This window comes from Aythya ferina (genome assembly GCF_964211825.1).
Source record: "Aythya ferina genome assembly, chromosome: 6".
Lineage (NCBI taxonomy): Eukaryota > Metazoa > Chordata > Aves > Anseriformes > Anatidae > Aythya > Aythya ferina.
In genome coordinates, this window is record NC_140303.1 from 23,192,633 (window position 1) to 23,218,415 (window position 25,783).

Here is a 25,783-nt window from a genome sequence, read left to right on the forward strand (position 1 = left end):
TTTGCTATTACTGTGACTATGACTTATTATGACTTTAACGAGATGGAAAGAAATGGTGAGTTTCCCTTTCAAACTTACCACATGACATAGTATGTAAAACTTGTATGTCATTTAAATTAAATGAACAGTATTTTGCCACTGCTAACAAGTAAAGCAGATCCTATTGTAGCTCTTGAGATGTTTTCCCTCTCCAGACACTTGGTTTGACAGTGCAGGTCGTGCTATACCTCACATAGAAAATTTTTATTATCAGAGAAGTCTGAAGACCCAATATCAACAATGAGAACCATTAACTAAACATTACCAACACTACCTACACAAGACTTCCTACCTCTGTTTTAGAGGCTTTGCTGTATTTCTCCAAAACAGATTGATTACAGAAGCTATAATTCAAGGAAAAGAAAAGCTTTACAGGCAGATTCCAGCTCAGATGTTTGTCCACTAACTTCACAAACACTACAGGTCAAGTATGAGGGCCAAGTTAGAACTTTTAAGAGGGCACATAAATGTTTTCCTCAAACAATAATTCTTTTAAGTACTTGCTCTAACACTTTAAACTGCTAATGCTCCAGGAGACCAGGTGCTCAGTGTTTAAGCTAGTCAACCAGGCAAAACAAGCAGTCCGCTTATACCTGGAAGATGAGGAGATCATGTTCCCTGTTAGTCCTGAGCCTCTCTGTAGGGGTGTCTCATTAAGAGGAACAATTTTCATTCCATCTTGCTTGGACACATCACAAAGGCTCATTTCTCAGCAAAATCATTTTTAACAGTGGTCCATAATCACTTGTAGTAGCACACAATTAGGTATCTAAATTAACTTAGTGTTAAGAACAGTAGCTCTTTTTTAAATATGCTTGCATCATGGACAATGAGGCTACTAAAAAGTAAAAGGTCACCAACCTTTTCAGGAAGGATAAATGAGTTTGACGTTAAAGTGTCATGTGATTATAACAATCACCCTCTACAAAAAAAAAAAAAAAAAAAAAAAAAAAAAAAAAAAATCTTTTAATTTAGTCATTCATTTAAAGCAAGAGATGAAAGAGAAATTTCATTTCCTGTTATGTTTGTCAATTCTCATCACATGGCTTTTCTTTTTCTATGCCAGCTTTGTGTCTGAATTTTCTTTCTTACATTCTCTCTCTTATATTTTCAGATGATCAACAGCACATCCTTGGAGTACACAAACAACTTAGAGTACTGAGTTTTCTCTGTTTATTAATGCCTTTCTTGCTTGAACACATTTAATGTTTATGAATGACTATTTTTATTGGCATTTAAAAATTTATACCTCAAGCAGTAATATTACTAAAGCAAAAGCTGTAACAATTCAAGCTTCTCCACAAAGCTCTGCCAACACAGCTCAATGGCATCGCATCTATCATTGATTACTGTTCTACTACTTTGCCCAGTTGAGATGTCAGGCATACTGGTTATGTAGTTTCCTGCATCATTCCTGGAGTCTTTTTAGGCAGCCACCTTGGCCATTTTCCAATACCACCGAGCACGACTCTCATTAAGCAGAAGCTCACCACTTGCTGTCCCTAGGGTACAAATAAATTTCGAATTCCAAGATGACTACATTTCATCATTTCAAATCATTATTGCTTGTCTTTTCCATTCGCTCTATGATAATTCAGTTTGAGGCATATTCTCTGCCTCGTCTTCCATATGGAAAGAGCTCTGCCATGGAAATCTTCCCAAAAATACTCCCCAGGGGAAAAATAAAAAATAAAAAAATCCTTTTCCTGTTCTGGCTTTATCACAATTGTTCTTTCTCCCCTCTCTCTCCCCATCCCAAACCTTAATTCTATGTGGGTCTTACGGATTCTCTTGCAGGATTTCTGCTTATAAACATTAGCGTAATTAATATTCCTTTTTGCTGGTTGCTCCTCTGTCTCATTTTTAGCCCACCTTTATGTGTTTTCACATTTGGCTTGAAGGTGTATGATCCCATCCCTTTTGACACAACTTCCTTGTGTGCTCCTTCTTTTTTAGATAAGATGCCTTCTTTTTTAGATAACTGCCCTGCCCCTATGGTTTATCTATGCTGGCATCCTTCAGAGCACGGCCCTCCACAACCACAGGGGTAAACAATTGTGCAAACAATTGCTGTCCTGTAGCAAGGTCCTAAAGAACATAATGCAAACATTGGATTATGGACTTCTGGTGAATCCGATAATTTTTCACAGTGAACTATTACTCTCATTGTGAAGACAAAAGCTAGTATTAAGCTTTTCATACAATAACCACATCCCAAAGCACAGAGCAATCCAAGTGACCAGAGACTAGTCTCATAGTGCAGAAAAAAAAACCCTCTACACCATTACTGCGGAAAAAACAATTCCTTTCGCTAATGTGCTGAATGAAAGCTTGTAAGTTTACAAATGTTTCTCCAAATCATGCCAATATGACTGATATAACTGAAACTCTGAGACTCTTAATTAAGTAGGTGTCACACTTGGGCACTGGTCCCCTCACACATTAAGAGCTGTGTGGTACGAGCTTGACTTAATTGTCACCAAATAAATGCCTGAGGAATGTATCTGATTAACAACAGGGAAAAACAGGAGAAAGCATTTGCACAAAACAGAAATTATTTTCTGAGGTAATAAATGCATACTCCAAACTGGAATTAAAATAAAATCACAGAACTCAGAAGGACTATTGCACAGCATGTGGGTGTTGGATAAAAAGGCTTTGTGTGGAAGTTGCTACATTACTTAACAAACATACAGAATCTGTCTGAACAGCATCATAAAAACCTACCATATTTATAAGGCTTTATTACACTCTGCCTTAAAACAGCATCAGCTTCGTTTCGTGTTTAAACACAGCATTCTTTGTAGAGACCAAGGGAGAAAAAAAAAAAAAAAAGCACTGCTACATTCACAGGAACTTTCTTTGTACCTTAGGCCTCTAAAACTTTCTCTGCTGAGTCATGTCATCTGACTGGTCACACAAGAATACATGTCAGATTGTAACTTGTCATGGAGTTGATTAGAGATTTCTTTTGAAGGAACTGAAGCTAATGTGCTTAAGCTATTGAACAAAAATGTCATATACGCTCTTTATGTTCATTTTGTTTTTCACATTAAATCACATGCATCATAGAACTTTTAAGGACAAAATGACTGATGCACAGCAGATGCACTCCTTTAACCACTGCAACTTGCCCTAGCAAAATATTATTAAATATGTGTTCTTAAGACTGTATAAAGCAAATTAGCATGCTCTGTTTTCTGCTGATATGTTTTATAGTTGTTCTCGGTGTTTTCTACCTTAATGATTTAATAGTTTAAAATCTTGCATCCAAATTCTGTTGATGGGGCCCTGCAGTCATTGCCGTAAATTCACAAATTTTTTTTTTTGACCCTCATAAGCTATATTTTGCCTCCAGTAGTTCTTCACATTAATATCTGTAATTACTTCTGTTGTTTACTACTTCATATATGGTTTTGCTTAAGATACACATTTGTGTGTCTTTTTTTTTTTTTTTTCCTGAATGCTGACAAAATATGTTTCAGCTGGAGGCTGCCTGGTCTCAACTCACAATAAGTGAGGTAATTAGAGATTCTGAGTTTTTGGCCCTGTAATTTTACCTCTTTTAATTAGGGGTCAGCCTGTGACCCCAGCACATTCTGTACCTGGCTTACCCTCCTTCTGCTGACTTAGCATTCATTCAAGAAACTTACCTCACCTGAGGAGAAAAAATAATGAATACAGCAGCAGGACCTAGTAAAGAACCCCTATGTTGAAAACTACATACAATAAATAAATAAATAAATAAATAAACAAAACAAAACAAAACAAACAAAAACAAAAAAACAGCTTTGACAGCGGAGCTGCTTTCAGCTATGCACCCTACACAGAAAGCTCTATACGTGCATTCAGGGTTAAAAAATAAGTAAGAAATTGTGAACTTGGGGTGTCCTAAATTCAAGATAGAGGAGCTTACTTTCTGGGCCGCGTTTCAAACTGAGGAGTTGAAGGAGAGCCCCCTCGCCGGGGCTGCGGGCAGGAGCCAGGCTGAGGGGCTCTGCGCCGCTCCAAGTGGCGGGAGGCGGCCGCCTGAGGGGAGCCCGCGCCGCCCCCCCGCAGGCTGCCCCGCGGCCCCGGGTGGAGCGGGAGGACTCGCCCGCCTCTGACTCTCCGGGCTCTGGGAGGGCTCAGGGAGCGGCGGCGAACTGCAGCAGCTCGGTGGCACCGTGAGGGAGGCACCGCGTCCCCCCGGCGATGGAGCGCGGCGGGCCGGAGCTGCCGGCGGCCGCTGCTCCGCAGGTGAGCCCAGCGGCACTGGGGAGGGTGAGGTGAGGTGAGGTGAGGTGCGGGGGGAGGCGGCGGTTCTCTTCTCGTCTCCCGCAGCCCCTCGTCGTGGGGCGCCTGGAGGGAGCCTGAAGGGCGCCGCGGCTGCTTTTGCTATTATATGCCTCCCTGGAGGGCACTGACAGTGGCTGTGGATTTCTCATCTCGGTTGATTTTTGCTCTACCTCATGTGAGGAAGAAATGAGTCCTAAGTACGAAGTGGAGTTAAGAAAAAAAGAAAGGTAGCGGATGGGTCTTACTCATGTAAGATAGCAGAACCATGGCCTCTTGACACAGCTGTAATTGTGCTTCTCTCCAGAGCTCAAGCACCTGGTGTCCTGGTGGCCCATTGCCATAGGTGTGACCCTAGCTGTGCAGTGTCTGCTGCTGCTACTGCTGGTCCCTGAGGAAGCCCCACCAAGAGCCCATCTGTGTGGTGGGGGCAAGACTCATGAAGGAGTCTATGAGGTGTACAGCAAACGTATTCACATTGTATGCGTTTTCTAGTAATGACTGAAATGAGGGAACTGGACTCTTCTATTCAGTACAATTCCACATGTGCTGTACAAAAGGTATTAAAGTTTCATGAGAGAATAACAGTGATGCTCCTGCTGCACGAATGAGTGGTGAACTAAAATGGGCCACTCGTAATTCTGCAACAGAAAGAGCAGGGGAAGGATGTTAACTGTAAAACTAGCTATGGTATGGAGAGGATAACTAGGAAGTGATGGTTGGTCTTTCTCTGATGATGTAAATATTTTTGTAGCACCAAGTGGAAATATTTAGTGGCAGATTCAGAACAAAGAAGAGTACCTGTCTCTTCATACAATGCATACTTAAGACATGGAACTTATGGCCACAGGACTGCTAAAAAATTTACATTGCTTAAAAAAAGGGCAAACTGAAAGAGCAATCCATTGACGAATATAACACAACAAGGATGTGCCTGGCTCAGGAAGACCAGGATACACAAAATGTTGAAAGCTGGGACAAGATACTCTTTCTGGGCACCTTCCACTGGTTACTACCAGAAGGGGAGAAATCACTAACTACAAATGTGTGCCTCAAACTCTACTTTGTACCAGACTTTTCCATAGAAACCTTGTGAGGTTAGCCAATGTCATTCTCTATTCATAATGCACTAAACCATTCAAAGACAGAGAAATGTTTCAAATGCTGGGTAAAACCTTAAATTTGAACATCACCAGGTGTTGGCATACTTTACTAGCAACTTGAAATTGATTTTGTTCCCCTTAGCTTAGGGGCCTGTTTTTACTGACCAGTCAGGTTAGCCAAACTATTTTCAAAACTGCTTGTTCCAAAGGCAGAAATATTAATTATGACTAAAAAGCTCTTTAACAGCCTACCTCTCAGTTTATATAGATTTCTGTTCTTCCATTTATATTTTTTTTTCAGAGAAGAATTAAGTACAGAAGATTATTGGCCAGGCTTATTAAGGAATTAGATGCCTAACACTCCTTTGATTTCTCACTGGGGAAGGAAAAAAAGAAAAAAAAGGATTTAATTATCAAAATACCTCTACAAATCTGAACCTATGAAAGCTTTTTTTTTTTTTTTCTCCTGAATCAGCTATATTAAATGTATAGTCCTTGTTCTCATATTTAATTCTATCATTGTCTTTCTGAAACAGATAGAAACAGATGACCAAACAGCTCTGGTTAGTAAGATCAGGAATAAAGGAGGAAAGAGTAATCTGGCATCAGCTGGATTTAACATTATCAACTCCATTATAGGATCAGGCATAATAGGTAAGTGTATTTTCTTCATTATTCATCCTTTTTTATACATGCATGACTACTCAGTGTTGAGAAAAGCTGTCCTCTTATTTTTCTGATGCTGTTGCTGAAGATTTTTGTCTATTCTTTTATTATGTGAAAATCCAGTGTTGTCATCTGAGATCAGGTCTCACTGTAGTAAGCACCCTTCAGCCTTTTCTGCCATAATGACTGGAGTACTGTTTGAGCAGGTGCTGACTCAGGTTTGTGGCTAAGCAGCCCTTGGTCTACTAAAAATAATCACATTGATTAAGCATGATGGTCCAGTTTGGAAGATTGAAAGAATTTATTTTAATCTGAATATTTCATTATTTTGGTCATCACAAATAAATATTTGTAAATGTTCAAAAAAGCTTTCTTGCTTACAGGGTTGCCATATTCAATGAAAGAAGCTGGTTTTCCCTTAGGTGTACTGCTTCTGTTTGGAGTTGCCTATATCACAGGTACTGTAAAAGCATTTTGTTGTAAAGTGAAAATCAGTCTTGCGAAGTTTAGATGATTTTGAGCTTCATGATAACTTAATCATGTTTGTGACTTAATAAAAATGAGGAATTTTTTTCTCACCTCACTAATCCCCTGAGCAGATTAGTAAAAGTAGAGAATTATACTGTACAACATATAAAGCTGCTTTTTGTGTGCCTTTTATTTGGTGAAGCCTGGTTTCTTTGACTAGGTCATGGTGACATTTGGAAGAATAGCTATTTGTGTCTCATAATCACCTATTTTAGTCTGCTGTTTTTCATCTAAGACACTGAACCTTGAGTGGATTGTATTACTCAAATGTACCACAGAATTAAAATCTCTGGGTGTACTATGATTTTGAATATTTTAATATCATTCATCAAAAATTCATTGATTTACCTTCAAAAATAAATTGTAAAGTCTGAAAGTTTCATAATTTTAGTCATTCCTAGAAGATAATAAACACTGATACTGTTCACAGAAAGGAACTGTTCCTATCGCAGCATAGATTACAAGCTAAGATGAGGAATAGACGAGGTCTAGCTACTGTCTGTCAAGACACCTACTCTAAGGTAATAAATTCTGTGCTATAACTAATCCAGACTGGAAAATCCCATGGTGCTCAAATGATCACTAAAGCATAGTTTCAAATAACAGCAGCATTTTATACTATTCTTCATAAAAGGTTGAGATGCTGTCTCAGAGTAATTCCATCTGTGACATCAGCTCTGTCTCAAGGCAGATTGCTTCATAGAAGAGAGTGGTTCTATCTGTGGTTTTCAAGATAAATTGACACTGACATTCTTCATGTTTTAGCCACTAAGAGGATATACCCAAACATTATATTTAGTTTATATACATCTGTGTTAATTTAATTTTCTGTTTTTTTGGTGCTTTTAACAGTTTTCCATTGAACTACACTGGATACTAATTAAAATGAGGCTGTTTCTGCTTTCCCTTATTGGGAAAAGCAGAATTCCCTTACCATATGAGCCTACAGCTCCAGATCTTGGTGGATTTAAATTCTTTCTGAAAAGATTTTTCCTCACTGTTCTTCCCAGTGCTGCTGTTTTCCCTTACAGACTTTTTTTTAAGGAGTAGAAAAGAACAGTACCTGCTAGATGGTTCATGCTGTCTTTAACAATTTTATTTTTTTAACAGATTATTCCATTATATTACTGATCAAAGGAGGAAATCTCTCTAGTACCAACAGCTATCAAGAGCTGGTCAGAAAAACATATGGTTTTATAGGTTATCTAATTCTTTCAACTCTTCAATTTTTATATCCATTTATTGGTAAGATCACATAAAATATAAATTTTTCATGTTTTATAAATAATAAGACTTTCCATGTTACCTTATTCTTTCACTTCTTAAATATTAAGAACTCTATAAAGAATATACTGTATATGCCTCTTTCCTTAAATAAATAGTTGCTGAGTAGTGAAGAATGAAAAGAATTCAATGAATCTTAGGACCAGAATAATAGAAATTAAGTGAAATGTAACAACACAGAAATCTGGGATCACACAGTTAAAAATTAATGACAAAAGTAGCTATGAGAAATAAAAAGAGGGGAGACTGTTCTAGAATGAGGAATCTGATATGCACCGTTTCATACGGGACTACAGGAGGTAAGGATTATAGACACCAGGAGACTGGATTTGGTGCCTGCAGAGTCCCAGAGCAAAATTTTCCCTTTGGGATTAGTCAATTGGAAGTCATTTTAATGTCATTTTAGGTAGACAAGATTTTTCAGTGAGTCAGGTTAGTGTTACTGTGGGCAACAGCATTGCGCCTTCCTATGAATTACTTTATCAAGCTTCATTCCATAAACTGAAAGTGTGAATTACCTATGAAAATATTGATCCATTAGTGTTGACTTAAGAGAGTGTGATTATTATTTCATAGAGAATGTAAAAAAGAATTGTAAAGTTCTCAATTTCTACCTTGGAACTAGTTATGCAAATGTATGTACTTGAATTTGTTTCCATATGTAGCACAGGTACTTTCAGTGTAGAATAAGATAGAAATGAAATATGAGTATTAAAGTCACAGCTCTTATTAATGAGAGGAAGGAATTGAAGTCCCTATTTGCTATCTTCATCTTTTCTCCTTTCTTCTGGTGGAAAGATTTCAAACTTTTACATGAGCTAGGAAGTCCTGTGCATTTGATTCCAGGACTGATTCTATTAACACAGGAACATAACTTAATTGAACAGGAATTTGGAGATAAACTGACCAAAAACTGAGGTTGGAAATGAACAAGGCAATTCTAAAAGCCTTTTTTAGTCCCTTCTGAATTAAGTTTATATGGGAAAACAGCACAGTGGCCTTGCTTGTCAGATTGGATTCTTTCTCAGACAGTATATTTTAAAAATAAATAAAAGAGACTGTTAAAACATTTGTTTTAAGCCTGAATCTTAAAAGTTGTTAGGTGCTAGCTAGAATTCATACAAGAGTGATAGTAGCATAATCCTAAGGTCTACAGAATACATGTACTTAAATATTTATCAAATGTTCTCTATTTTATTTGTACTAACAATTTTTTATTTTCTTTAAGCTATGATTAGTTACAACATAATAACAGGAGACACTTTAACTAAAGTTTTTTTGAGAATTCCTGGAGGTAAGATGCGTTTTAAAAATTTCAGAATGGGAAAGATTTATTAGGTACAAATATAGCGTCTTTGGGGCTTATACTGTGTCAGACTGAAGAAATATCTACCTATTACTTTGGGTCTGAATTACTCTTAAATATTAAGTTAAGAATTTAAATCATGTTTGTATGAGTGCTTTTTAAACAAAAAAGAAACTCAAAACTATAAATCCTAAGGACTATAAGTCCTTAGGTCGTTGGACTCTGTCAGTAAAGATTAAGTGCATCAATGCACTAAGCACATAGAAGTCTTTCACAGTGATATGATTGTAAGGTTGTATTTTGTCATATTGTTGAATGTGCTACACTTGAATACTAAAACTGCACTTCAGTGAACAATTCTGGATGACTTGCAAATAATATAATGGATTTAATTCTTACTTAACTATATCTATATAGTTGGTCATAAACTGCATATATAACTTATATATGCCTAGTTCTATTAAGTATTCTGTAAGAACTTTTTTTTTTTTTCTTAATTAATGTGCTTCTTACCCTTCTGCCACTGTAAATTTTCAAAGCGTAATCAGTGGAGTCCATTGGTGTGCATGTTTGTCATCTTTTTCATCACAAAGCCAGCTAAACTTAAACACTTCTCTCTGGCAAATTAAACTGAAAAGAGCATGTCTGGAGTGAACTGGAAAAAAGTTTTTCTATGAACTGTTTGATTTCCTTAGTGAGATTATTATTTTCAGGTGGCAAAACCTGCAACATGTGGAATTCAGTTTGAATTCTCACACTCTGTTCAGGTTGATAGTGAAAGCGAATACCTAATAATATCTAATAATCATATGACTTCTTTAATGGGAGGAATCAACAGCATGTCACATCTTTTCACCTGCCTGGGAAGACTGGAGGAAAGGCATTATGATGTTCCAAAGGATAAAGGAACTGTACACCATCTTTTCATGTCAACTGCCACTCCCTTTCCAGCCAAAATCATTCAGCAAGCTGATTCATTCTAATTTGACTAGAATTTAATACATCATTCATTCTAATTTGACTAAAAGTGAGATATTTCATGTTAAGTAGGCTTGGAAAAAAAACACCAGTTATGCAAAAGAATTCCATTGATTGCAGAGGTTGTTGCCTTCACGTAGCCTTCCTTTCAATTGGAGGTCAGGTGACAAGAAAAGAGGTGCTCAAATGAACCACTCAGAATGAACTTTAGGATCATTCTTTAAGAATCTCTGTATCTTCAACAGAACAGTGACTATCTCAACGCTGTCAAAAAATCCTCAACAGTAAATAGCAGAAAGAAACATTAGATGTTTCTTTCATTAGACTTGCAGTCTGGAAACATTGACCCAGGCATGATGAAAGAAATTCATGTTCATCTATATGTTCAAATGTCATACTTCCAAAGTTTGATATATCAAACGTGTTATGCACTGTAGGTTAAAATCGCAGAATTCTGGTGATTATGTGCGGGCCGTGTATGGCTTCCCCTATGTTAGTTAATGCCTAGTCTTCATTTCACTTTCTTATTTTGAATAAAGGAGATAAAAGCTTGGTCAACATTAAAGTTTGTTATTGCTAGTCCTTTGAATGCAACTAATCTATTCCTTATATCAGTCTCTTAGCGGAATAATTTTCTTTCTCTTTGTATTTTAGTTGGTCCAGATAATATACTTACAGATCGTCACTTCATAATTCTTCTTACCACCATCATCTTTACCTTGCCTTTATCTTTATATCGTGACATAGCAAAATTGGGAAAGGTAAATCATAATAGCAGCTGATTTAGTTCACTTTTCTTTATGCCATTAGGAAACAAGTGCCAGTCATGACCTAATGTATTTGAATTCCATCCAGCTCTAGAGCATATTAAATATTTTAGAATTTCAGACTGTCTTCTGTCCCAAGAAATGTCAGGGAACTTCAAATAGTTGTTCAAAATAGTTTTTAAATAGTTTTTTCAAAATAGTTTTTTTTTTTTTAAAGCAGCGAGTGATGTAGGCCTGATCTTGAAATGCTGAGCACCATTGATTACAGATGTTTAAATGGAAACCATCTCTTACAGTTAGACAAATAGTTGCAATTGGGTAGTTATTCAACAAGAATAACAAATAAAAAGGTGATGGTATAGGACAAGCCTCATAATTATAAATATTTGACGTGATATTTAGAAATATAGTTGTTTACCAATTCTTTTTTCAAAAATAAGTTGTGCTGCTACTTACAGCAGCTTACTGACTGAAGTTGTGTGTTGTCTGTTTTACAGGTATCTCTTATTTCTCTGATTTTAACCATTGTCATCCTGGTTATTGTGATGGTGAGGACAGTAACATTGGGACCACAGGTGTAAGTATTCTTATACTTGTCATAAAGTTAATTTTTGTTCATACCTAACCAGTTATATCAGTCTTGCATTCTACCTGCATAGTTTTGGAGCATGGGTGTTTTGATAGAGACAAGTGTCTAAAGAAATAAGTCTGTACTAATAGCAATACAAAATGAACTGCTAAAACTTACCTATCTTTTTCCTTCCATTTCACATAAGCAAAGTCACCAAAAGTCTCAAAAGACAAACAAAACAAAAACCAACACTAGAGATGAATTGGAAATTACATGTGCTATTTCTAATAGCTGCTGGTTCCTGAAAGGGCATGTGAGGTTGCCTATAACTTGAGAAGTCTTCAGTTTTGTCCATTACTGTCAGATGACCTATATCTGTAATCTTAAAATAGATAGTATCTTAGCAGCATTTTTTCTTCTGTTGATATAATGATTTCATAATGTAAATTGAATACAAATAAGGAAAACAAGTGAACCACACAATAACAAAAACTGTATTCTGTCATTTGAGAAAACAATATGAACATGCAGAACTGTTTTGCATCACTTGTACTCTTAAAGTAGTGTAGTTAATAGCAGTCTCTAAAGTGCCAGAGAAGTGCCATCGCCTGTAGAAATGATCCACTCAGAATAGTGTGGAATTTCAGCCTACCCCCGTTATTCTTAAGTAACATGTTTGTCTTACCATGTTAATGGTGTATTTGGAAGCAAAATCTCAAATTTCCATGTCAAAAGAGGAAGCTGTATATAGTGGCTACTCCTGGCCCTGTTACTATGGTAACAATCCTTTTAACAGTGGTGTTGCATGGAAATATAAGTAGTGCATGTCTTTGTTTTTTTCTTACAATAAATAATGATGCTTTCTTAGAAATTCAAGTCTTACTGTTTAATTCTAGAGATTCTTCCATTTTTGAGTTTATACTTCTTGTCATAAATTAAGCTAAGTTGATAAACTTATCAATTTCTCAACGCACAATAATTCTATCAATGTCTATTTTTACTGCATATTACAGTTTGAAACAGATGTAAACTTTAAGTTTTAATAAGTCCTCTTATAATATTTTGCTAAGTTATGCCATGTTTTTTTGTAATGAGAATAATGGAATAATATATAAATATATATTTAAATCTTGATTAGAAAATCTCAGATCTGTCATGCAGGAAAAAAAAAAAAAATAATTGTATGGCCATAGGGATTCTTGATGGGGTCAAAAGAGAATATCTAATTTTTACTGGAGTAACATGACAGAATTGACCATAGATCTGTTGCTGCATACAGGTAATTGTCCAGTTTGTTCTTGGCAACTCCGTAATTTTCCATTCCAGTTCTTAACTAGCCTTTCCTTAGGAAGTTTTCTGAATTGCGTATGGTGTCTCTCCTGCTGCATTTCATGTTCATTGCTTTGTGGCCTAACCACAGTGAATATGGAAAGCAAATTATTCCTTCCTCTTCTAATTCTTAAAAACCCGTAAAAAGCTGTAATTTGTCCCTTTTTGGTATTCCTTTCTATAGACTAAACAAACATTTCCATTAGTGTCTTATCTTGTCATTTCTTATACCTCTAATCATTCTAAATGGCTGCCTTTACTTCTCTGTAAACAGCAACAAGATTGTGGTGTCTTTACTGCATTGTCTGATGTATCTTACATGCAAAGTGTCTCGAGGTCCCTTTCACTATCTTTTGGGGATTGTCGTGTTCCTGTTTATATAGTCTGGTTTGATGTTTGCTTTTTTTGCAAAATGACATGGTGTTGTGGACATGCCTCAAGTCTGTAACTTAATAGAAACACTGAGCCTTCTTTGCAGAACAGCAAGATAGCAGTCTTTCCTTTCTTTTACTCTGTTCTTGTGAAGTTTGGGTTGTGGTATAGTCATGTCCCTCTCCCCCTCCCTTCCCATCTCATTCTCTTGAAATCTGTAACTGCATAACTGTAAAATTTGTTGTTAAAGTACGGAATCCTACTTTATCAGCTGATTTTTCCATTTGTCAACTTCCTTCTTTCCTTCTTTCCTTCTTTCCTTCTTTCCTTCTTTCCTTCTTTCCTTCTTTCCTTCTTTCCTTCTTTCCTTCTTTCCTTCTTTCCTTCTTTCCTTCTTTCCTTCTTTCCTTCTTTCCTTCTTTCCTTCTTTCCTTCTTTCCTTCTTTCCTTCTTTCCTTCTTTCCTTCTTTCCTTCTTTCCTTCTTTCCTTCTTTCCTTCTTTCCTTCAGCCTGTTAGCTGGCATGCTTGTGCTAACTGCACGTTTCATGCTTTCTACAAAGGATGCTTTCGATCCATCTTCTGAGTTACTATTGAATACATTCAGAAGTATTGGATTCAGATCAGTGTCTAGTGGAATCCCATTCAAAAGTCTTGCCACTGTGATAATTACTCTGAGCACTTTTTGCTTACCTTTTACTTCAGATATTTGAAAGTGAAGGTTACGTTGTGTTAAGGGGTGCAGGAATGATAAACTGTAATTTTAAGTGCCATTCAGATTCTAGTGGAAAGTCATATTAAGATGACAGAATATTTCCCTTCCAGAAATCTTCTACTCTGTTAGACCATCAGCAAAGCAACAATACTATTGTTTGTAATGATTTGATGTGTTTGAAACTGTAGGCAGCAATTATGAGTCTCTGGAGTGTTGCATTTTTGTTTTATTTTTTTAATTGCTGTGGGAGTTGAGGGAGTTGTTCAGGGACATTTTGGGAGTGTTACTTCCTTGTTAGCTCTCAGGGGAAAACAATAACTAATTTCTGTTGAGGTATTACTTGGTTTATTTTACTTTCTCTTATAACAAATGAAGCTAAGCTACTCTTTTCTTGTTTGCTTGTGATTAATATAATTCTTGTGACTGTTGTCTGAAGGACATAATGTGTCTGCAAATAAAATTCTGTGTTCTGGACCCAAAGTGTACTCTAAATAGTTTAAGATGTTAGATAAAAATATGTTCAGATGATCTATTCCTAGCTTTATTTCCCCCTGCTGGTAGCTGCGTGTTTTTCTACTATGATGTCGTGGTTTAACCCGGCTGGCAGCTAAACACCACGCAGCCGTTCACTCCCCCTCCCCCTCCCTCTCTGGGACGGGGGAGAGAAATGGAAAGTGAAGCCCGTGAGTTGAGATAAAGACAGTTTAATAAGACAGGAAAATAATAATAATAATAATACAATGATGATAATAGTACTACTACTAATAATGTGTACAAACGAGTGATGCACAATGCAATTGCTCACCACCCGCTGACCGATGCCCAGCCTAACCCCGAGCAGTCCGGTTCCCTCCCCCGGCTAGCCACCCCTATATATTGTTTAGCATGACGTCAGATGGTATGGAATACCCCTTTGGCTAGTTTGGGTCACCTGTCCTGGGTCTGTCCCCTCGCAGCTCTTACTGCACCCCCAGCCTGCCTGTTGGCAGGACAGAGCAAGAAGCTGAGATGTCCTTGGCTTGGTATAAGCACTGCTCTGCAACAATTAAAACATTGGGGTGTTATCAGCACTCTTCTCATCCCAAGCCAAAACACAGCATTCCACCAGCTACTAGGAAGAAAATCAACTCTGTTCTAACTGAAACCAGGACATATGATCAAAACCAATGTATTAGAAATAACTCGAACTGTAGATGTATGTGGATACTTCTTAATACTGCATAAAGTAACTTCATGATTCAGAAATGAAATTAACATTCCTTGCTGTAAAAATAAATACTTTATATATCCTATAAAGATAGATAAATTTGATCATCTTTTGGGAAGAATGTCATGATGTCAGTGTCTGCATTATACATAAAGCTACAGGAAAAACTTCAAGAGCGTCTGCTACACATAAATAGGACATGAGAATTATTTAAATGGCAGCTGATCACAGGGATGAAACACCAAGTGTTCAGTAAAATAACTTGAAAGTAGAAAGTTGATTCTTTCCTTCATATAAATAAGCCAACAGTGAGCAAAACTAAACTTTAATTTGGTGAAATTAAAATAAATAAATAAATAAATAAAACCTAAGCTACCATACAGACCTGTCAGTTGTTCATTAAGGAAAAAAGGGGACTAAAGCAGCTGTAACTAAGAGGGGCTGATGTATTGCTTAACCTTGTCTATGTCCTTTAAAAAACAAGGTGATTTTATCTAATGTGAGATTCAAAGTTGATGTGTTATGTCCCATTATATTGATTGAAGTTATATTCAGCATCTCTACATTTAAAAGTATAAATTGAAACAAAAAATATTTTACCTTACAATAGAATAAAATGAAATTTTACATTTTTGTGTCTATGTCATTGAATTAAACATGAATTTATTTCCCATGTATTCCTTGATGAGGTGCAAACCAGCAGTTAAAATAAACTTGTGGTCTGTCACTGTTCTTCAATCCAAAACAACTGAAGTGTTTTGCTCATTCCAACATGTAGCTCCCTTCTCAAATGCATAATTTTATTTCCTGTCTAGAAACTGTATTTTATTTCAGTCAGTGCTTTGTGCCTGTTGGTGGGGTTGAGATCAGGGATGTAGGTTTCTCTTACTCTCTTTTAAGATATTTTGCTTCTGATGCATTCTGTTGTACTGCATTTGGCAGCATTTCTACATAAATGACAGAAAATTTCTGCATAGTGTAGACCTTGTGATGTGGACTAGTCTACTGTAAATGTTTTACACAAGATAGAAGACATGCTGTTGTAGGCTGCCAAACAATTTTGTCTGACTCTTACTCAGGATCTGGATATTAAATGCCTTTACTCCTTTAGGAACTCTTAGATTTTGCCTGGCTTTTTTGTTCTTTTCGTATTTTCCTACCTCTTCTTACATTGGTGAACACCAGTCTCTTTAAAACACTTTTAACATTTTTAAACTCACTAGTATGCTTATTATGCTATACTTTTCCTTAAGTATACTGAGAACTGAGTAGAGCCTTATTTTATTAACCACTAGGCTTTCTTCACCACTAGGTTTCACTATCTTCCCACTGATGATTCTAATTGTCAGCCTGTCTTGCTGTTGTCTTACTTCCAGCTGAGAGATTTTCCTGGCCAGTATCTCCCTTGGAAAGCCGTTTTTTGTTCAATATTTTATTATTTATGTTCCAAGAATCAGAGTTACGTACTCTCAACTTTTGTGTTGTATTTCAACTACTTTATACTACAGATAGCACAGCTTTAACCAAGAGCATTTAGCATCACAAATGTTTGTTTCATCCTCCTGCTGCTTCTCCGGCATGAAAAAAAAAAATTGTGCAGGCATAGCCTGTGGTTTTTATACACTGAGTGTGGAGCAGTAAGCTAGCTGTTTTTTATCATTCATGGATATTCATAGCTACTGCTATTCTTGTGAGCAGCAGCTGAAATCATCCCCTAACAATTCCTAGCAAGAAAGTAGGTCAAACTGGGTCAGAACAATGTTTTGTTTGTTCTTCTTCCTTTTGATAAGGACCTGTCTTTAACAGCAGCACCAGGATTGAAAGATTTGAACAGGTATAGAGTTACCTGGTTTTCTTTTGATACACTCAGTCAGCCTGTGTATGTCTGTCTACACAGACAAACATTTATATAAATTTTATGTATGTTTACCCTCATCTGTATGTGATTAGCGTTCTTATATCTAGACCATGATATTCACTAATGGATCTTTTCTTTGTGAATTTCTCAAGTCTTTGTGAACACATTTGTATTTGACCTAAAAGCATATATTGTATGAAAGTCTGTTATGCAAATATGTTGCTTGAAGTTTGATATTTGGTATTTCAAACAGATTCCCATTAGCATGTTACTTTCACTTGTTAGTTATGTAGCGTATCTGTGTCTCTATTCCCAAGGTCTGGAAATGCTTCTCAAAAAACCTGCAGGAGTATATAACATTGTAAGAAATACTGAGTCATGCTCTGTTGCATTTATTGTCCATACCAGTGTGTGTTCTAAGACATGGCAATTCCCTGGCAATGTTCAAATCACGGATCTGGAAAGGGAAGGAGTTTACCTTCTTACATTGATAAATAAGCAGGATTTTTTCTTTTGCTGCTCAGCTCCCTCCAAGATAGTACTCCTAATCTGGTTTGCTGTTCATCCACAAAGCGTTATTTCAGTCTGCGTATTGCCAGTGCATATGCTATTGCTGTGCAGGTGGAAAACTAGCTCCTGATGTTTTCCTAAATTATCTGGTCACTTTCCAAGATGTTTCAACTGAAATCTACAAGCTTTTTCTATTCTGATGTTTAAATCCCATTTATAGGGAACTTATAACATGGCTATATAGTTGCATGGGTTGTGCTATTTTCACAGAAAAAATGTTTGAAACTGTTGTGGTTGTCTGATCAAGAGGTGTTTCAGATAAAAGCATTCTTTATTTCTATGCATTTTAGAACTATTCTTTGTACAGGGCATTAGGACAAATTTTCATTTTCTATGTTTGATTTCAAAGCTGACTTCTAGTGGTTATAGAACAGAACAATTGTAAGATTTGTTTCCTATAGTCTGTTTTTTGTAATATTACTGTCTTTGAGATGTGAATAGTTTCCTGAAAAAGCCATTCAAAATTATGAATATGAATTATGCACAGCCATCTCTAACTTGATGCCTCTGATTTCATATCAGTAAAGGAAGCTACTCTGTATAATGAACTACAGCAGTTGTAGCTGGTCAGATCTCCTATTTCATAAAACAAATGCACAATATCTATTTCATTCACAGTGTTCTACAGCATCTACATTGCTTCTGAATCTGAGAATATTCTAGGAGGGCCATATTCAGGTGCTTAAGACTAGAAGCTGTATGTTAGAGTAGTCAAAAATGTATACAGCATCCAAGCTGAAAAAAAACTAAGCTTTATTTTGATGCTCAGGTCCTGTTCGACCTTGAAATTAAGGTTATAGCTTAAAAGCCTAAAAGTTGTTTTAAGTCTAAGCTGAATGCACATTGGATGCCAGAAATCAGGTTTTTAATATGGAGAAGGAAGCCATGACTACTTGAGTTCTCAAGATATAGTGAGATACGAGTTCTCAAACAAGAAACTAACAGAAAACAACTACTTGTTTTCTAATTATGTTTAAAAATTTGGCAGCAATGAAATCTAGTATAGCATGTGCCACTATGGCTGTCAAAACCACCTAGGTACCAGAGGGAGAGACAAAGCTCCCAATGTTACCTTCACAGAACTGATTGTCATACTGCTCTGAAGGAAGACAGCAGATAAGGCCTCAGGTGGCAGCTGCTTTGCCTCTAAGTAAAAATGGAGCAATCGTAGTAGCAGCATGCTTTTTAAAAGCAAATTTCTCTGCACCCATGCTTTTTTCTTCAATATTACAAATATAAGGCTTCATTTGATACTGAATTTCATTTGATATTATTAGCAAACTGCAGGTTTGGGAAGGAATATTTCCTGCCATTCTCTTTCATTCCTTTTGGTTCTTTATGCAGATAATTTGATTGTATTTCAAGTGGGTTTTAATGAAGATTGCTGACAGTTTTCTGTGGCCCTCCTCTAAGGTTTACTATTAACCAAGTCCAAAACTGTGGGCATATTTTAGAGGAGCAGATATAGAGGATATTACATTCTTGCCTGAGTAAAAGAGTCTCCATCCACTTTCTTAAAATTTATTTTGTCACTCCTTTGGGAACTAGCACAGTTCCTTTAAGATGAGGAGTAGCTGAAACTGGTGTAAATAAAGACAAACTGCCTCACTTGATTTGTGACTTTGGGGAAAAAGTATCTCTGGACTCCATGAATTACGTGTGCAAATTCAAAGGAAAAAATTGCCTCTGAATAGTCTGAGATTTTGGGTTGAGATAACCTCAGTCAGAATCAGTAACAGCTTTTACCTTCCCAGTTACTGTTTCTTGATAAATGGTGACTTTAAGAGTTTGTTTACAGAACTGGCTGCTGAAACAGGCTGACAGTTTGGGCTGAAAAAAAAAAACAAAAAAACAAAACAAAACAAAACAGATTCCAGGAATACTTTAATCAAAACAAGAAAGGTGAGAAGGGCATCTCCCTGGTTTCAGCTTATTGTTGATGAATACTGGCCTAATTCAGATAGCTCTGGAGTTCTGATTACTAGTTCTGTATCACAGCATAGTATTTAAAATTATTTTTAGTAATTGATGGTTGAAAAGAGTGTAATCTATTAAATTCTGTTTTAGACCCAAATCAGAAAATGCATGGATATTTGCAAAATCAAACGCAGTACAAGCCATTGGGGTGATGTCATTTGGTAAGTCTTTTTTTTTTTTTTTTTTTTTTTTGTATTTTCAGTCTTCAACAGGGAAAAAAAAAGTGTGTTTTTTTTTTTTTTTTTAAACCTAGAAATTGTGTGGTTTTAACTACTTTTTTATTATATGTACATACATATATTCATATTAAGATGGTTTATGGAAAGCTGGAGTTGATTTTTATATTATCCATAGGTGAACTTAATTGTTACAATTTAAGACATTATCACAGTCTGTTGTCCATCCTGCCATAGAAGCTATTGCTGTTGTAGCAGAGATAGCGCATGGCACATGTGAATCCAGTTTATATTTCATATTTTAAAGCACCTGTATCGGTAGTGCTAGTCTAGTTCCTAAATTGGGGAGGCTCTGAACAGTCTGTATTTTCTTGGGTAAACTGTAACAGAAAGGTATTGGACTGAGATGCATACATTCACTATAGAGTGAGACATTATAGAGTGCCTGTCACCTCCCATTTCCAACAATGAACCATTCAGATGAGTCTCAACTCACCTCCGTTATTGTCATTGTAAAACCCATTCTGCTTGGGGGACATTGTATCTCACCTCTTGTTAATGCTGTGATAATATGAGGCCTCCCTATATTTACTGCTGTCTAAAATTATAGGATGTCTGAAAGTAGCAAATGGTTCTGTGGGTTTGAAAGAATCTCTGAAGTGCTGTTGTGTTCTCACGCAAAAGAGCAGAAAACTGTAAATGGAATGCAGATTCCACTTATAGGGGAGTGGGAAGAAACAACATGGCATTTTAAGGTAATGTAATCAGCATTATTATATCCCAGGATGAATATGAACCTGCATCAAATCAATTAAGTAAAAGTTCAAGCCATTTATCTTTGCTATTCAGTGCAGATTTAATATTTGTATTTAATAATAAATGGTATGAAACTGTACTGTCTCCCCTACCTTGGAATATATACTCCATTAATTTATTTTATATGCGTGTGTGCATGAATTCATATATATGCTTTAAATGTCATGTGTGTTTCAGCATTCATCTGCCACCATAACAGCTTTTTAATATATGGCTCTCTCGGAGAACCCACATTAAACAACTGGTCCCGAATCACACATGTGTCTGTTTCCCTTGCTGTTGTTATCAGTGTACTATTTGCTGCATGTGGGTACATGACTTTTACAGGATACACAGAAGGTAAACTGCTCAATCCCTCAATTTTGGTGCTTTCTATAGTCATTACACTTAATTTCTGAGTTCTGTTTTTAATACCTTAGTAAGATCTTGACATTTTTATATCTACCATGGACAGAAACAGCTAGGACAGACATTCCTAGTTGTATTTTTTTTTTTTAGGGTGCCTGGATACACATTTCTGTATGTTCTTCTGTATCTTCTCTTGTCTGTGCAAATATAGCATCCTAGCTCTGACTTAGATATTTTCTATCATTACAACAGCCATTGTAGTGTAATGCTATTGTCAGGTCTTTGTGTATACATGTATATATATGAATATAATACATAACATGTATTGATAATTATACTATTTTATGTGATTTTGTTTAAAAAAGAAATGGAAAAAAGTGCTTTTGACAGAAAAAAAGTATTATATTGTTCAGTGCATTAGTTCCTCAAGGAAAAAATACACATTGCATAAACAATCAGCTTTTCTGTTTTAGTGCTGTTCCAAATTGTGGGAGAATGCTTCTGAGCTTTTTTCCTTTTGTAAAGAAATGCAGCATTTAGCTGAGAACAGAGGAATTGTGGGGAGGGGGTTACTACTTGATCTGTTCTCCTTTTTTCCTCCTTCCAGTACTGTTTGTACAACATAACTTGCTGGCCTAGACACAACTGTAGGCAGATTAAATGCAAACTGGCTTGAGATATTTCATATATAGAGAGCTCTGACTGCAGCAATCCCTCAGCATATGATTCTACTGTAGACAGGTTCCCTCTTACTTTCTGTCTCTCCTGTCAAAATCTTCCAGATATCTTCTCTGAAGCACATCCTATTCCTTCTTCAGTGCCGTTGTGATCCTGAAAGTGGTAAATCATAAGACAGTATAATAAACAGGTAGAAAAGATGTGGTACATCATCTGATTACTGTCTTGCAGTTTTTCTTGTGCCTGATGGATCATGATTCCAGATTCTTTGCTGTAACCACTAAGCAAGATGATCTAAATTCTCTTGCAATGCTTTAGTTGCTAGATATAAAAAGATTTACTGCTTAATAATCCATATATTTATAATGGGCTTTCAGGCTCAGAATATTTGAAATTCTTCATTGCAGCTTACCAGCTATGGTTAGATAGTATCAGGGAGATGCAGTTACGCAGAGGTAACTCCCTGGCATTCCTAGTATTAACTGTTCTTGTTAGATGACTTACATTTTAAAATTAAATATTTCATATACAAGCTGTCTCTGTCCTGTACTGAGTTAAATAACAGCATTTCATATAAAATAGATGCTAAGGGGAGGACAGCATATATATTAAAATATATTAAAATATTTTTGAAAGATACATGTAAATACTAATTCAAATAAAAACATTGCTAATAGCAAGTTAAGATTTCTCCTGAATGTAACTTGGCTGTAACTGGAGTTTGTTGATGTATCAGGAAAGGGGAACAGGAAGTCTCAATTACTCTAGTGACTCCATCAACTTACACTCCGATTTGCAAATAAGAAAATGACATGAGTTCAAACTAATCGATGTTTTGCTGTGCCTCAGGAGATATATTTGAAAACTACTGTAGAGATGACAACCTTGCTACATTTGGGAGGTTTTGTTATGGAGTTACTGTAATTCTGACCTTCCCCCTTGAATGTTTTGTGACCAGAGAGGTAAGCATTTATTACGTTCTCCCTTTAACAATGTTGATATTATTAATAACGTGAGAACATTATTAATACATGTTATGGCTGAAGTCAATGGCTGGTCTGTAATAAATATCAACAGATAACTATTCTGCTGATGCAATGAATATGAGGGTAGTATTTGTAGTGTTGAGATTCTAGTAATATTATGTTATACTTGTTAATATATAAAGTAACATTATAATAACAGCTATAAAGTCTGCATAGAATTCCATTTTTGTTATAAATGTTACTCTCATCATTATGTTGAATAGCTAAAAATAACACATTAACCATGCTTACTAGCTTTGCTGGGTGAAAGTGTCTCTATCTAGGAAATCCACCTGTTCAATCAGTGGTTACAATTGGTTTTGTTCTGTAGCAGGAAAATGAGAGGAAAATAAATCCTGCAGATATAATTAAGCCAGCATTGAAAGTGTTCTGCAATTTTAGTAATGCTTTCTATGAGTTAGTTTTGGAAGCAGATGAAGATGTTTTCTTGAAGCAAGCTTCAAAGGTCAGTGGGTATATTCTCACCCACTCTTTTAGCTTCCTAAAGTTAGGAGATTTGTTATAAACTGGTTGTTAAAATAAAGAGCAAAATCAAAGTATAAAACTGTGGTTCTGTTCCAGGTGATTGCCAATGTGTTTTTCCATGGGAACCTCTCAACGGTTTTCCATATTGTTGTGACAGTAATTATCATTGCTGTGGCAACTGGTGTATCGTTGGTGTATGATTGCCTTGGAATAGTTTTAGAGCTGAATGTAAGTGAACCTGCATACTCTTCTATTTAATAAATCACTTTTTTTTTTTTTTTTTTTTTTTTTTTTTTATAAAAGACAACTCAGAAAAATCTGTAGCTCTCCTAAAAATCTTATGCAATTCAGCATAGTACTCAGAAGTGTTAGTAGGAAAAAAAAGAATTGTTCCGTGGTTGTAAATGGTGTAATTGAAGAAGGAAGTTCAGGAAGAAAAGTTCTTTTAACCAAGGAAATAATTAAAAATCCAATCTACATTTATGCTAAGCATCATTTGTAATATTTTACCCTCAATTTCATGTCAGCTATTTTTAATAAATTAGATGTGGAAATATAGATAGAAGATGAAGAAAACTTTAAGGGCAGCCTTTGTTTCTTTATGGAATTATTTTAGAATTGGCTTCTTACATTCCTGTCCATACATTCAATGACAATTTCAAGTCATATATTGCACACTTACCTGAAACTGATGGAACAGAAGTGAGCAACTTATTCTTTACACTATGTGATACATGTAAGTACGTGTACATTGCTCTGATTCACAATGCAGTTTATCTGCCAACTGAGCAGTAATAAGTGATTCTGTAGCAATGATTTAGCAGAACATGCTTGGACTAATATTATAGAACCAGTCTAAATATTCAGATAAGCTATCCAATTACCCTCTATCTGAAATAATTACCTACATAGTTTCCTCTGAGTTATTTCTTTGCAAATTATCACTGTCTCAAAATAAACAGTGGTCCACTTGGTTTGGTTTCTTATTCATGGCAAGTGTTGGTAATTTTTTTTTCCATCATTTTTCTTTCTTTTTTTTCCACAAGTGCAGAAAACTTGCCTGTGTATATACACCAATAAAATTATGTACATTTGTGCATCCATATGTGCCTATTTGGGCCAAATATCTAAATGTTGGTATAATGAATCTATTTAACTATGTGTGCACATATGTGTCTATATGTGACTTGGAAAAGAAAATTTTCTATTTAGTAATACTAGAAAAGGCCTCTATTATCCAGTTTTACTGTTGCGTCAGTCTATTCATAGCTGTTTACAAATTCAGATTTTTCTTTCATATACATGCTTATGAGGGTTTTCTTGTTGTTTCCCACACACAGGGAGTTCTGAGTGCTACCCCACTTGTTTTTATCATCCCAACAGCGTGTTATCTAAAGCTGTCCAAAGAGCGGTGGAACCATTCGGATAACCTCATATCCTGCCTGATTCTTGTTATTGGTGTGCTAGTGATGACAGTTGGGTTTGTTTTGACTCTCTTGCATCCCCAGGAATGTAGCCATGGAAAAGAAATGTTCTACTGCTTCTCTAGTAATGTTTCTTTTCACAACAGTACACTTCCCCCTTAGGTAACACACCAATCTGAATGAGATCAGGTGTGTCTTCCAGCAAGCCATATACATATACATGTATTCCAGTTTAAAGGTGCCTGGAACAAAGATTTCATGTTTTCCTATGCACTAATAATTTTAATCTGTTCAACTGTATTTATATATTTTATGTTGCCATCCCTTTTTCTGAGAAAAACTTAGTTTTTAACCATTGAAACAAATTTTCAGAGGTGTCTTGCAGTAGACATTACTTGCTTAACTTGCAAACCTTCCAAAAAAGCTTAATTTATGGTAGTGAGTCATCAGTGCAGCTTAAAAATTATAGGTGAAATGTGTAGGAATGTAAACATTTCCCATGTTTCATTGCTTTTATTAATTTTTATTAATTTTGTAATGATTAAACGTATATTTATTAGCATACCATAGTTTGTTTTTTTTAAGTCATGAAAAAGCGTATGTCTGGGTCTCTCTGTGTCTTAAACTCATGTGGTTAAATTGAAAAAAAAAAAAAAAAAAAAAAAAAAAAAAAACCCTATTAATTCTGTATTTGATTTTGCAGTAACTGTTCTCTAGTGCTGAAAGCATCCCTTTTACTGGCTTTCCAGTTAAGGGCAATTTTATGTTATAATTGAACTGTAACTGATATAATTCAACTGTAATTGTTAAAATTATTGGTTTTCTTATTAAAACATCTTGCATGAATCTGTGAATAAGACATTATTCACTAGATAAATATTCTCTGTACAAATTATAAGATTGATAGAGAAGAAAATTATATTTGTAACAATCACAGCTTGACTTTTACATTCATAACCTTACTTAGTTCTAAAACTATACTGTAGCACTGATACACACCAGGCATGTGTAGCTTGAACTTGTTTGGGAGGCTGAGGGTTTTTTTGTGAGGGTGGATTTTTTTTTTCCCTCCTTCCCCCTGTGTTGTAAATCTGTTTGAGAGAGTTGGTAATGCAATTCTTTGATTTCCCTAGCTAGAGTCAGCTTTGAGGGTGATGCTTCATCTGCTGCCCAGGCACCTGCTACTGTTAACGGAATATTTTCCACCAGTTTAGATGGAATGAAATAGCTCATTTGGTCTTAGGTGTGTGAGTATATTCCCTTCCTTCCACATGAAATGGAGTTAAA

General features: G+C 35.9%; 1 protein-coding gene and 1 long non-coding RNA gene across 7 annotated transcripts in view; one reads left to right on the forward strand and one right to left on the reverse strand.

Moving 5' to 3' along the window:
• LOC311438633 overlaps positions 1-4,070 on the reverse strand; it is a 37,758-nt gene extending 33,688 nt beyond the window's left edge. For all 3 annotated transcript variants that reach the window (XR_014694231.1, XR_014694232.1, XR_014694233.1), the window contains exon 1: positions 3,956-4,070. This is a non-coding gene — a long non-coding RNA (uncharacterized lncRNA). The remainder of the gene's footprint in view (positions 1-3,955) is intronic.
• On the forward strand, positions 14-25,060 carry SLC38A11 (solute carrier family 38 member 11). 4 transcript variants are annotated; one of them, XM_084523249.1, is made up of 12 exons: positions 14-55; positions 5,954-6,071; positions 6,467-6,541; positions 7,722-7,856; positions 9,124-9,189; positions 10,834-10,940; positions 11,444-11,523; positions 19,634-19,704; positions 20,713-20,874; positions 22,411-22,523; positions 23,169-23,300; positions 24,413-25,060. In XM_084523249.1, exons 1-12 carry the CDS (start codon positions 29-31, stop codon positions 24,656-24,658), a joined length of 1,332 nt encoding a protein of 443 aa, XP_084379375.1. In that variant the 5' UTR covers positions 14-28; the 3' UTR covers positions 24,659-25,060. The 4 variants fall into 4 exon arrangements, with proteins under 4 accessions (XP_084379375.1, XP_084379374.1, XP_084379373.1 ...); XM_084523248.1 differs by lacking the exon at positions 14-55 and adding an exon at positions 4,131-4,278; XM_084523247.1 differs by lacking the exon at positions 14-55 and adding an exon at positions 4,749-4,874.
• The last annotated feature ends 723 nt before the right edge of the window (positions 25,061-25,783 follow it).

Excerpts from the sequence above, each read along its gene's own strand:
- SLC38A11 (XM_084523247.1), top strand. The coding sequence starts at position 4,797 with ATGCGTTTTCTAGTAATGACTGAAATGAGGGAACTGGACTCTTCTATT. Across the intron at positions 6,072-6,466 it reads TATAGGATCAGGCATAATAG|GGTTGCCATATTCAATGAAA; the intron begins GTAAGTGTATTT and ends TCTTGCTTACAG. Across the intron at positions 6,542-7,721 it reads TGGAGTTGCCTATATCACAG|ATTATTCCATTATATTACTG; the intron begins GTACTGTAAAAG and ends TTTTTTTAACAG.